This window comes from Erpetoichthys calabaricus, chromosome 2, assembly GCF_900747795.2.
Source record: "Erpetoichthys calabaricus chromosome 2, fErpCal1.3, whole genome shotgun sequence".
In the NCBI taxonomy this organism is placed as follows: Eukaryota; Metazoa; Chordata; class Cladistia; order Polypteriformes; family Polypteridae; genus Erpetoichthys; species Erpetoichthys calabaricus.
The window spans coordinates 60,218,856-60,233,297 of NC_041395.2; the positions used below are offsets into that span (position 1 = coordinate 60,218,856).

Consider the following 14,442-nt stretch of genomic DNA (forward strand, 5'->3'; position numbering starts at 1 on the left):
ATTATCACTTTCAACTGTTTGCACAAATCATTACAAAAATAGACACAGCAGGGAGATGCAAGTTTATATTCAGACTGCATTTAGCTTGCTAAATTTAGAAAGCACTCAAGAATATTACAGAATAACAGAGCAGAATTTGTTGTCAGGATTAATTCACACTTAGAACTCCATCATTATCTAAATGAGGGAAAATGTCCTAAAAAAAGGTGGTCTTTGACATTTTTAGAAATAACAAAAGCATCTTGAATAGCTGCATGGTAGTTTGTATGTGTGGCGGGTGGCCGGAATCGTTACCAGGGGAGAGAGTATTTGTGAGACAGTTTCTTCCCCGGGCCGATAGAAGGCAGCTCCCTTGGTTTCCAGTGGGGCCACAGGTTATGAGCATGGGAGCTCAACCCTGTTGGAATCCATGGCCACTGCCAGGAGGTGCACGGACCTTTTCAGGGGTCATTAGGCACCTGGAGTCCTTCCAGGTGTCCTATAAAAAGGGTACAGTGCCACCGGTCAGGGGCCATAGTGGGGAGGAAGGAGTGGTCAAAGCCTGAAGAAGAGTGGAGGCGGAAGGACAGGCGGTGTTGGACCTGTGTCCTGCCTGTCTGTGGCTTACAGTATGATTTAGCAATGTGATAAAAAGAGTGTTGATAATGGCACAATGTTAAAAAATATCTGGTCCTTGGAGGGATGGGGGTGCATTATCTATCTATATACATTGATCATTTTTGTTGGTAGTATGTCTGTGCTTCATGATCCAAATTTATAAATAATACATCCAAACCTAATGCCCACTTGACAGCAGAAAATATGGCATAAGCACCTGTTAAGTTCATCAGAGTAAAGATGAACGGGGCATTGCTGATTGGACATGTTAGTTCTTGTTGGAGATTTTGTTGGTTGCTCCAAGATGACTTAAGAACGTTTTAATCAAATGTCATAGGTATTTTTATTCCAGATCACTTTCAATGGAAACATTTTTCCAAACAAAAGTTGTAGTGAAATAAATGGTAAGACCTTTCACTCTGGTAAATATAAAATGACAGCAGACAGGAAGCAGGTGGAATGAAAATTTCAGAGTGTAGAGTGATGTCCAAATAAAAAACATAATCATATTTAGTAAAATAAAAAAAAAAGTTCTAGTGAACCAGCCTTGTTGAAAAGGTTCCAGCACTCTGGGACTCTCGAGTGGGAGTTTTTCATTAACCAGTTACGTGTTCCATTAACACATACTCACACAAAAATACATCACACCAAAAATGGTCAAACCATGTTCAGCGATCAATAAAATAGGTCAATCCATCGAAAAGTTAAAATGTCAGCCCTATAACAGTACTTAATACTATACTATGTATTTAAAATGTTAAGAGAAAAATAATGCAAGTGGAACGAGAAATGTAGCCTGTTTTAGATCTTGTACCTTAAATTTGCCTTCCAAATGTGCCAGTCCATAAGATTTGGAGTGTTTTTCATTGATTTTAACTGGCAAGTGTTTCCACAGTAAAGTTTATTTACAAGTTACTATCGAAAATAGTTCTAACTTTGCACCTAAGGCAGTTAAAATAACAATGGTCAAAAACTTAATGAAGTAGGTACCAGTGTATCTATTTGCTTAGTGCTTTTGTTATTCATATAAGATAACTGCATCTGTTATGATCATGTAAAAGCAAAAGAAAAGTCATTGACTCAATGAAAATCCTCAAAATACACAGTAGACAAGAAAAACAAGCCAGAAATCCCTTGGAGCAGTGTATTTTGCATGCAGTCAAGATAGTAAGGATCTTTTATTTTGGAGTCATCAGGAGAATAGTCAGGAATGCTACCAGAATTGGCTTTAAACCTTTCCTTACATTATAAGGACTGAACAAAAGTCACAGGTGTGAAACAAAACACAAGCCAAATCAGATTATCATTCCATAAAATGATTTTCCTTTTAGCTGTTGTTTGAACAATCAAACTTTTGTAAACCTTGCTTTGCGTACATCCTTCTTTAGTAGTGTGATAGATACATCAGAACAAAATGGAAACACTCATCCATCCATCCATTTTCTTAACCTGCTTATCCAGGGCAGGGTCCTGAGGAAAAATTAAATACTATTTAATACTATCCATGATATCACTGAAATTTCAATGAAAGGTAATAAATAAAGTGACAAAATGAATACACATAGAAACAGAAATAAGCATAAGCAACAATTAAACGGCCACATATTCCTGATACAGTTATTCTGAAAGTGGATCTTAAAGATCATTTAACTCGTGTAGTGGGTAACTCACTATACAAAAGCTGATCCTGGTCTTTCAGCAGTAGTCAGTTAAGGTGGACTGAGTAAACTTACGTAGAGTAACACAACCATACTGTGTATGAATCTACTGTCAGAGTACGACTCGCATGGTCATTATGTGTATCTACATCCAAATTCCATTTGATGCTTTTTAGCAGAAGTATGCCTTGAGAGCAATAGCAACTGGAAATTTTGAATGTAAACTGGATGTCCTTACAGTTTTTCCAACTTGAGGCAACCTTTGAATTTGCTTATTTAGTATGATAATTATGTGTGTATTCCAAAAAAAGAAGCATAGCTGGTGTGCTATAATATAATTTACACAAAGGCCTTGTGTCCAGGGCATTCGATTTTAAAGCACTGACTGAATTGTCGGTTCGAACCTCTCAAGGCATTTGTTATGAGACCTTGAGCATGTCACTTAACCAGACTGTTGCAGTTTTAGAATTTATATATAATCCGCTGCACTCAGACTGAATGGCTGTAAAGCATTTTGGGCTTGTTTCCAATAGCATTATTGAAATGTGCTGTTTACAAAGTTTTTTTGATGATAGTAAGTCCAACATAGCCCTTTTTTTAAATATTTAAATAAGGCGTCTAACCTTCTGTCGTTATGTTAAAATTAATGTTTATGGCTTTGTAGCTAGGCAACTCAAAAACATTTTGCCAAAATGTGTCATTTCAGTTTTCATCATCCTCTATTCATTTGTCAATTGTGATGGACATACTGTAATGGATGAAGGATTAGTTACACAGCTGGGGGGGGCCCTCGTAATTGACAGAGAATGTTAGTGGATAGGCGTCCTGGCATGGATGATTGGTGTTCCCTTTCCCAGTCAGGACAATATTATGGAAGGACAGGGGCTGATTGCCTCCCGGGGCCATGTACACTACCCCAGTACACCGAATGGCAGTATCCCTCTGGTGTAGCTCCCATTTGGACAGTCGCAGAGTTACATAAAAGTTGTAGATCTGGAGGACAGCCCTGGTTTTGACCTTGGGGGCTGCTAGAAGGTGCTTTTGGGAGGAGGCTCCCCTGTCGGACTGAAGGTTCTGCCTGATGCAGAAGTACTCTAGAGCCTGGGTTGAAAGGAGTCCTTCGCCTCTCCCATTTTTGGGGAGGTGGGGTTGGAGTCAGAGTCTGGTGTAGAGGAAAAACAAAGCTCACAGGGAAGGAGTGGAGGAATAAGAAAATAAGGAAGAGAAAAGAGAATTACATTGAATTGTGGAAGAAACTCGTGAAAAGGTCTTCTGTGACATAAAAACAGCTTATTTGAGCCTGTCTTTAGTCTGGTTGTGTCCACAGGCCTACAGGCCACATAATATGTTTGCTGAAGAATGTTGTTTCACTACAGCTGAACTGTGATGCCAAATTAGTTTGTTGTGCCTTTTGAGTTGCCCTTTTATTTGAATAATCATCTACTTTACCTTTTTTAGGACCTGAACCAGTCCTGCTTTTTGCCAACCGCATTGACATCAGACAAGTTCTTCCTCATCGGTCTGAGTATACTCTTTTGCTCAACAACCTGGAGAATGCCATCGCTCTTGACTTTCATCATAGCAAAGAACTCGTCTTCTGGTCAGACGTCACCCTAGACAGAATAATGAAAGCTAATTTGAATGGGAGCAATGTAGAGGAGGTTGTTTCCACAGGCCTGGAGAGCCCAGGTAGGTTCCATAAGTCAACAGTTAACAGAGGTTTGCATTTTGACTTTCTCAGGCATAGACTATACTTTGGTAACCAATTAGTTTCAATTAAAGGGAAAGTCAAAGTATTTTTCTTATTTAAGCTATTGTTTTTGATTTGTATTATCAGATGTAATTTACCTCTCATTTGATCAATGTTACATTAACATAAAAACTGGTATTTATGTTCTACAACATGGAGCCTAGGAACTTACTGTATGACAAGAAATAAGTTGGTAACAGGCCATGAACATTCAGACATGAATAGAGTGTACCACAGTTTAGAAATTACAGGTGCTTAGCATCTTATATATAAACGTCTACGCATTGGAAGTGTGTGTGTGTATGTGTGTGTCGGTCTGTCCAGCCTGGAAGTGCGAGGCTGCAGCATGAAGCTCAAAGTTATTGACTCCGTCACCAAAGTGAAACCGCTGAGAAAAGAGAAACTCGCTTAGCCTTTAATACACAAGCGAGGCGAGCACATCGGCAAAACGAAACCACTGAGGAGAGAGACACTTGCTTAGTCACTGATAGACAATGGAGGCGAGTACGTCAGCAAAACGAAACCGCTGAGGAAAAAGAACCTTGCTTAGCTGCTAATGCACAACCAATACGATTGATTGAGTGAAGTGCCAGAATCCATGGTTTCTGGGAGCCTGGGTGTTTATATTTTACATCATTGTTTCATATTTACATATGTCTGTCATGATATGCATAATTGTTTATTGCCATATTGACTTCCTTTTAGACATTTCCATGTAAGAAAATAAACAGGTATACATCATGTTATCAGTAAATTCTACGTCATGTATGGATCAAATAGACATATAGATGTAATGGCAACACATGCTTTCCAATTTTGGAGTTCTACAACACCTGTCAATCTAATTTCTAAATTTGCCTTTTTTCAGGGGATTGCCAAGGACAGCCAGAGCAATGCAGAATAATGTTAGCTACCTAATTATTTATTTATGTAAACTCACCATTATTTAAGCAGGGAATCATTATAGCTCATTATCATTTGCAGTGATAACCTGGCTAAGTGGTAAAAGCATCATTAGCAGCAATGTTTAAACACTACAAGAAACAATTACAAATGTACAATTTAAAAGAGATCAGGTCAGTAAATTGAGTAACAGGGAAAATGGTCAACAATTATAGTCATCAATTAGAAAACAGGTCACTGAAAACTGTATGGCTGTATTATAGTTAGGTTTCATGAATTCACCTAAGAAAGGCAGTAATAGTGCTGTCATCTAAGTTTAAAATATAATACAGTTGAAACAAGGTTATGCTGCACAATAAAATGACATACCGTGGCTCCCATGTTCTTCACATAATGTTGAACAGCTGCCCACATCACAACCTTTCAGTTTGCTATTGAACCCTCCCTGAAATTAAGGTGATGGCTGTGCCATTATTTGAGTTGAAGTGAACCAAGAAGGATCTGATCACCGAGTTTAAGCTACTGTTGTGCCTCATTTCAGTTTCTGGCTGTAGCAAATGGAAACTTATTTTGACTCGAACTAAAATTGTAGAATAATTGATTTTGTTTCATTTTAGATTTGTGGAAGAAAAGAAAGTGAATTAGTCTTACTTTAATTTTGACAGAGCAACGAGAAAAATTATATAAGTCAATTTCCTGTCATAAACTGTAACATGGTGCATAGCACTGCCGACTAGAAGCTTCAGGAGTCTTGGCACAGTCACTGTATCTTTAGTGGGCATGAGACAAATTTTCATGGTGTCAAATTTCACTAAAGAAAATACTGCCAATACGAAATCTGTCCATGTATCTCGTATCCCATGTATGACATTAACATGTGACTGAAACACAGAGGCAAATGACACGGTCTTTCATCGAAAACAGGAGATCTAGAAATCTGATTGAAAAACTAGGATTAAGATACAACATACAACATTCCAGACTACCTGCATCATTATAACTCAGTCACAAAATTCCCAAACATTTCTTCACTTAAAGTGAGGCAAATTTATCAGGGTTTGCTCATCGCTGGTTATCATATATGACATCGATCGGAAGTTAACGAATTCTAGATAAACACAGTATGTGAATGTAAAGGATTATAAGTATTGTTATATTTATTTTGAAAAAGTTAAACATGTTAATCAGGCATTCAGCATCAAGTTGTGTGGTGACACAAGTTGGAAAACTCATATTACAAATACTGTTCAGTATTTATGTAAACAAAACATACTCATTTTCTGTTTGTAGAACTCTGAATGAGTGGAGCTTCTTCTTCTCTTATCATTTTTGTCACAGGTGGTTTGGCTATAGACTGGATCCATGACAAGTTGTACTGGACTGATTCTGGCACATCACGAATTGAAGTATCCAATTTAGATGGCACCCACAGAAAGGTCCTTCTTTGGCAAAATATGGAGAAGCCACGAGCAATAGCACTTCATCCTTTGGAAGGGTAAGCAGATCTCAATGAGCCTTTGTTTTGGTCCACTCTACCTCAGTCATTACTAATTATATATCATTGTGCACTTCAGGAAGATCTACTGGACTGACTGGGGCAACACTCCTCGGATTGAATATGCAAACATGGATGGATCCAATCGAAGGATTATAGCTGACACTCATTTATTTTGGCCCAATGGGCTTACCATAGATTATGCTGGGCGCAGGATTTACTGGGTGGATGCTAAACACCATGTGATTGAACGAGCCGACTTAGATGGAAAAAACAGGAAAGCTGTCATCAGCCAAGGTATGTTGATTTAAAATTCCTTGTTAGAAAATACATGTTGTCCTTCTTTTAGGATGATTCATTCATCTTCTGATAGTGAATGTCATGCTGATGTTTATTTGCCATCCATAAAGTGGGACAGATCCTTGATGAAAACTAATAAGAATATTTATGTTCAAAATATTATCTGCATAGGGAGTAGTTAAGGTTCTACAGTCATATGTATATGCTTTAAGGAATAGAAAAGTTAGATTTGAATACACAAAGGGAGGGTTGAAATTTGAAAGTACCTCTCATGAGAAGGACTTAGAAGTTGTAGTGGACTAATCGCTGTTTACATCCAGGTAGTGTACAGAACCCATTAAGAAGGCTAACAAAATGTTATATATCACGACGTGTGGAGTACAAGGTAAAGGGGGTTAACTTTGTAATGCGTTGGTGAGGTCTGACCTGGAGTACTGTGTACAGTTTTGGTCTCCATATTACAAAAAGACATAGCAGAACTGAAGAAAGTCCAGAGAAGAACAACTAGGTCGATTCCAGGACTGCAGGGAATGAGTTTTGAGGAAAGATTAAAGGAGTTAAGCTTTTTTAGTTTAAGCAAAATTCAATTAAGAGGTGACATGACTATTGTTTAACATTATGAAGGGAATGAATACAGTAATTTGAGACTGTTACTTTAATGTAAGTTCAACAAGAACATGAGGACAATGGTAGATTTTGCACAAACATCAGAAAGCATTTGTTCACACAGAGAACCGTAGACACTTAGAATAAATTATAAAGTAGTGTGATAAACAGAAGTATTTTAGGGACACTCAAAACCGAAGTTAATGTTATTTCTGAAGAAATTAGGTATATTTTGTTGAGTTTTGTTGGGTTAAATGGCCAGTTCTCATCAAATGTTTCTTAAGTCCTAATGTTCTAACCATTTCTTGTATATTAAAATTCCTTCGTAAACTGCTGATGTTTTTCACTGACACATACATTCATTTACAATTACATACTGTTCAGCATACATTGTAGCAGGGCTGTGGAGTCAGAGTCGAGGAGTCGTAGATAATTTTGGGTACCTGGAGTCGGAGTCAGCAAAAATGTACCGACTCCGACTCCAATTCCTAATAAATTTAAATTGTAATGAAAAAAAAAATACAGCAAGTTCAAATGTCCCATTTCACAAACAATAGTAATAATTAAGTACTTCTCTGATGTAAGAATAAAGCCCAGTGCATAGTTGTGTTACTACTAGTGTGAAGTTCTGCTGAGCTATTATACAACCTGACATTCACATAGTGTAATCTGGATTACGGTACATTACAAAAAATGTTTTCATTTTATTTCAGATATAATGTATTTAGCAAGTTAATATGAGTGTAAACAAGTGTAATGATGTGGGTGGAGGTGTATGCTATGGCCTGATGTGTGTTCAGGGGTTCTTCTCTTTTGTTTAAACTGGCCAATACGGTAGAGAGTCAGCTTCCTAGCTAGTAGTTCTGGTTAAATGATGTGCATGTTGCCTTCCTTCAATCAACATGGAAAATACATTAACATAGTAAATACAGAGGAGTCTGGGAGTTGGAGTCGGAGTCAGAAGTACCAGAAACTAAGGAGTCAGAGGCGGAGTCGAAGGATTTATCTACCGACTCCACAGCCCTGCATTGTAGTTCTGATTTAGGTTGATCAAGCCTTTCTGCACATGCAGATGGTTCTGAGTAGCCATACTTTATGGTCAGAACTTTTATAAGAGGAATGATTAAATAGACATCATGCCAAAGCAACTCAATATGCAGATCTTGAGACCAAGGGTGATGATTAAAAACATTGTCTTCTTCAGATGCAGTATGTTCTCTGTATTTGGAAAGTTTCTTTAAGTTGTCTGATATTGTCTAAAAGTTGAAGCTGTGCCTTTATGACCTTAGTGATTGTTTGACACTGTTGGGCAGTGCCAGCTTGAAAGCTGTCTAAGGAATGCTGGTTCTACTGCCTTTTACTGTACTATATATACTTTACGTCGTGTATGTCTTTTTGTGTTTTCTTTTTCCTTATTCAGTAAAACCTTCAACACAATGTAGCCATTTCTAGTAAAACATCTGTTTTAAATTATCCACAGACAAATAGTAATCAAAACTTTTTATGGCCTGTTTTGTAGATTTTTCAGTCTTTATAATTAAATCCAGCATGTTTTGATGGTATCCCTTGCTTAGTTCATGCATGACTGGTGTTCATCCATGACTCTTCTGTTTTACAATGCCACATGCCTTACAATATTTAATCTTCCTTCATATCTATGCCAGTTACTCGAGTCAAGATTCAATTATTCATAAAATAAGCTATGTATATTTTTATTTCATTAAAGAAAAGTCAGTTTTGACGGGCACAGATTTTAGTGCATGCCTTGCCTTCAAATTCCCTATGCAAAATGTCTCATTGATTGGTAACCAACACCTCTCCTGGGGGGAATTTGAGAGAACATCTTATGATTGACTTGTGCGTCATGTGGATTTGGGTCTTACACTATGCTCATGACTGCTAGGATTAGGACCAACTCTTTACAATGCTATGCAGGAAAAAGTAAGTTAAAAATGAATATTGTTTCTTTAAAATGTTCAGAATAAACATTATTAATGAGACAAACTGTTTTGAAATAAAAATCACAACAGACTTGAGGCTCACTCACTTGATAAGCAAATCTGTGTTTTACTATTGTTAGATTTAAGCCAGGTAGTGTAACTCTGAACAATATTCATACTATGAACTATGAACCACTTGTTTATACAGTATTGGATCTTTCCCAGTATTATATTTAAAGAACTGTTTATATTTTCATTTACTCGCCATTGAGTCACTGATCTGGATAGTAAGGCAGACATTCTATTCATGTCATTTGGTGTTTTTTTTTTTTAAATCTGCTAATTCCTCTGCCTTGAAGTGGCCACGTTAGAGACACCAAGCTAGAGCTCCCTCTATGGACTTGTTTTGTCACTGCACCTAAGGTAGCTAATTTCTCTGACTTGTAGCTGCATGTTTTTGAAGTGAAACACAATGAGTGCATTTACATGTGCTTTAGTAACCCAGTTACTCACAGGAACCTGGTTTCACGAATGCCATGTACTGTATACTCTTATTCCAGTTACAGAAACCGGGATATTCATCTCTCAAAAGCTGGGTTAACACATGTAGATTTCTCCATGAGTACTTATTTAGCCATGTAAACCCTCAACCAGGTTACAGGTAAGGATTTTGTAGTCTGCGCATGCATTAGCTTTACCCCCACACCCAGTAGCAACTGTATCATGACACCATGTACTGTTCAGTTCACATGTTCCATGGATCTTTGTCTCCTTGAGGGAAGGTTACACATTTAGTACTTTCCTGACTCTGTACTGCAAGGAAGAACCACTTATATTGCTAAAATTCTGACATTGACAAGATGCTAATGACCATCCACAACCTGTCCCTTTGGTTTTGTATGAAATTGTTTCCTTATTTCATCTGAATTCCAAGCTGGAGCACTGATTGCAGATACAATTGTCCGTTGTTATAGACTGTAAAGAATATTCGCAATTTATATATTATGTGGATATTACCTTTTAGAACACATGCCAAAGAAAGGCCAATAGTATTAGAGTGAACAACTCTGACACATTAAAAAGATCAAAAAGCAAAATATCACCTGCTTCCCTACTTTTTAAAAGACAATATTCAAAGTCAGCACAAATACTGTATAGTTACAGCCAAACACCTTGAAAAGATATTGCTGAACAACCTAACTTGCTTGTCTTTCCTTTAGTAGAAACAAAGTGCAGATGCTGCCTGCATATACAGCATTCTGTTCCAATATGGCAGGAACAGATAACTAAAGAAACAGTGGAAAAAATAAATGAGAATTAAAAAAGAGAAACAAAAGAACAAATTTTTTTTATGAATCTATAGAACTCTCCCATTTTCTCTCTTTGTAGCTGTCTTTTTCTGTCTCTGTCCTGAGTCTAGAGTCAAATTTTCAATTTAAACACTTCCAGAGTCATGGGCATCTTATAAAAATTCCCCTCAGTCCTTACATTAATTTTAAAAGGTTCAGCCTACCAAAGCAGCATTTTGTGCCATGTGCACACTAAACCAATCAGCAAGCTCCATTTTTTCCATCATGGAATAGTCTTACTGCTGGTTGTTATCATAGAGGAGTTGTGTTGGCCTCCATTCAGACCTTCATATGTTCTGTCTCACTATACTGCATAAAAAACTTTAAATGTTATATCTGTTTTGACTGACATTTACTTTTACTTTTTGTTAAGTTTTCTGTGGTCTTTTGGGATGATGCTTACATCCTTTCTGAAGTTTTATATATATATATATATATATCTTGGAAAATTCATTTCTAGTGTTCTTTCATTGCTATGACCTTCTGTATAAAGGCTTATCATTTTTTCATTTTATTGTATTGAGATATGACTTCCCCAATTATAGAGCTACAGTCTACACATTACTATGAAAATACTGCATATCCTCCCAGGATTCACAGAGAGTGTGTGATCTCTGATGTCATCAACTCATGTGATCCTCATATCATCTGAGATTTGGTTACGAAAAGCTATTCATGCTCTTCATTTTGCTTATTGAGTCTCAGCTTTGCTGTTAAGAAGTTGCATTTTGGGTTAGCACTTATGGTTTGATGGTAGATTGGTTCAGTCTTACTGGTTATGACTTTGGCATGAAATTCTGACCATATCTTATTCTTCCAGTTTTTTCTCATAAATTCTTGCTGCCTTGTTCAAGATATAACAATGTCACTGTAGACACTAGCTAGTTCATCTTGAAAATCTACCTTAAGGTTCTTTATATAGTTTGTAGAGCTTTAAAAGGCAACCTTATAGCAATGCATCTACATTTAGATTTGTCACATGTGGCCCTGCTGTATTGTTACAATCAGCTGAGCATGACATTATGGCAAAGACATTAGTAGTAATCTTTTCATAATCTAATTATATGTGCCTGAGAGGAATGTAATTGAAAGATTACTTGAGGTCCATCATTGATTGTTGACGACTCTGGAGATTATGTTGAGATTTATGGATCATGGTCGTGTGTGACCAGTTTGAAAATATAATGATAGTATCAAATGAAGGCATTGTTTTTTTCTAAGCTTGGAATGTGTGCCACCATGGAAATGCACTACACAAATCATTTCTGTGATTACACATACATCAGGCTTTTATTTTACAAGTCTGTCTGCATCCACATCCTCACCTGACTAAAAGAATTTGATTGTTAGTATGAGTGACCAAAATGAGGTTCCAAAGGGCTGCTAGGTTCTTTTTCCATGATAGGGTGGAAAGGTCATCATTTCCAGAAGACCTAAGAGTAAAACCACTGCTTCTCCAATACCAGGACTGCTGGTTGAGGTAGTTAGAGCATGTAATTAGAATGCCTCCTTGGCGCTTCCCAAAGAAAGTATACCAATCACAGTTCACTGGGAGAAGATCCTGAGTATACCCAGGATACAATGGAAAGAGTACATCTAAAACACTGAAACAGCCTTAAACAATAATTTAAGCTTCGATCTTTCATGCAGCAGTTAAGTCATCAAATAGTGGATCAAGAAGCTGTTAATGAGGTCATTAATTGGAATGTTTCTGCAAATTAGCCTACATTTGAAATCTGTGAGAGAAATACCGCTCTTGTGCAGAGGAAAGGCCCACCTCCCACCCCAAGCTGCAAGGTAGACCCATCTCATAACAAAATTTATTCATGAAATTTGTGAAAAAAAACATGCACTATTCAATTTTACACAGATGTTTAGTGATAAATGCAACAACTGCACAAGTGTGTCGTAGCAAAGCAAGCAAAGGCACAAAGTCAGTAGAAGATGACCCAGAGCTCATTGGAGCCAACAGCAGTGTGCTTGTTATATTTGTGTGCAGTTACTTTAAATATTCCTCCAACTGTCTGCATTGTTTTATCTCAGGGTACTCAATTTTACCTTCTTGTTAAGATGAGCAGTTAGCCTAAATTGGCCCAGTGTGTGTGTGTTCTGTGAAAAACAACTGGCGCCCAGTGCTGCAGGAGTATGCAACTGGAAATTGGTTTAACAATAGATAGACAGGTGAATGGATAAATGGATTACAGACATGTTATTTCACATATTGGCAGTCCCACACTGACAGCATAGCACCCGAGTGCGGCTCCTGTAGCTTCAATGTAAATGAGCTCAACTTACCATCTGTCTTGGTTTTGAGGACCTGAGAGACAACCGAGCAAAACATTAAAGCAGGCAGCCATTGTTGTGCAATTTCAATTCAAGTGTTTGTTATAAACATTCCTTACACTCTGTACCAAAAACATTCAACAGATCATAGTTTCCAGCGCTTAGTCTTTCTCTTGATGTTTTATAAAGAACTGCAGACATGGAGATATCAGGCTAGATATTTGACCTCAATTCATTTTCCCCAGCTGCTAAAATTTCAAAATATCTCCTTCTCTCAGTATGAAGTGCTGTTGTGTATTTGTCAAGACACTTGGCTGCCATTCATCTTACCATGCTATTCACAACGATGCTCATTCCACATAGAACTGCATTCTTTATTAGGCAAAATATACAGATCTGTTTATCTTACAGCAATCATTGCGTGCAGTTTTCGTTTTACTCATATTGGTTAGATTTAAAGACTGGAGTGGATCATGTCTCCTCTCTTAAATAATTCAAGAATGAGCCCTAAATAAGACTAGAACCTACTGAAACAGTCATAAGTACCATAACTATTCTACAAATACAGATCTTGCTCCCACTGTGCTTGTTTCAGTTGGTCATGTTGGCCTTTCTCCTTTGATTCTAAACAATTTGTTCCACTTCTACTTGTTCAGAATGCTGGTATGTGACATTAACTTTCTTTTAGAAAGAAGCCACAGTTCACGTTTATGTTCCTCTATCTTCTTGGTGCTTGGTTCACATGTGTCCATGCTTGCGATAAGGTACAGCTTGATAATTGGTTTGAGAAGAACTGCACAGCTTATGATTCTGATGTTCCAATTCCTGGTACAGCAAAACAGAATACCAAACGGGATGTATTCATTACAAGCCAAATGCATATTGATGTTGGTTTTTCTTAAGTGAAGCCACAAGATTGCAGCACAAGAGGAGATGAAAGAAGAAACTGGAAAAGCACCGTCATTCTGGAATTGTCAGTGGTTGGCAGTGATTTCTAAAGTACTTGCCAATGTACCAAAACTCTCTTTCTTGACTGGCTCCATATAACAACAACAACAACAACATTTATTTATATAGCACATTTTCATACAAAAAGTAGCTCAAAGTGCTTTACATAATGAAGAAAAGAAGAATAAAAGACAAATAAGAAATTAAAATAAGACAACCTTAGTTAACATAAGAAGGAGTAAGGTCCGATGGCCAGAGTGGACAGAAAAAACAAAAAAAAACTCCAGAAGGCTGGAGAAAAAAATAAAATCTGTAGGGGTTCCAGGCCACGAGACCGCCCAGTCCCCTTTGGGCATTCTACCTAACATAAATGAAATAGTCCTCTTTGTAGTTAGGGTTCTCACGGAGTCACTTGATGCTGATGGTTATACAGACTTCTGGCTTTTAATCCATCCATCATTGTTGGAACATCATGGTGCTTTGGGTAGATGGTGGTGGCACAAGCCACCACCAATAGGACACCGGAAAAGGAAACAGAAGAGAGAGTAGGGGTTAGTACAGATTTTGAATGGTTATTATAATGAATTGGATATACAGAGTGTCAGGATTAAAT

At 37.4% G+C, this 14,442-nt stretch overlaps 1 protein-coding gene across 3 annotated transcripts in view; it reads left to right on the top strand.

Moving 5' to 3' along the window:
• The window catches only part of lrp4 (low density lipoprotein receptor-related protein 4), a 409,312-nt gene that overhangs the window by 294,910 nt on the left and 99,960 nt on the right, over positions 1-14,442 (top strand). For all 3 annotated transcript variants that reach the window (XM_028793832.2, XM_028793833.2, XM_051923808.1), the window contains exons 12-14: positions 3,714-3,944; positions 6,247-6,403; positions 6,483-6,700. In XM_028793832.2, coding sequence (XP_028649665.2) covers positions 3,714-3,944; positions 6,247-6,403; positions 6,483-6,700 — 606 coding nt within the window. The remainder of the gene's footprint in view (positions 1-3,713; positions 3,945-6,246; positions 6,404-6,482; positions 6,701-14,442) is intronic.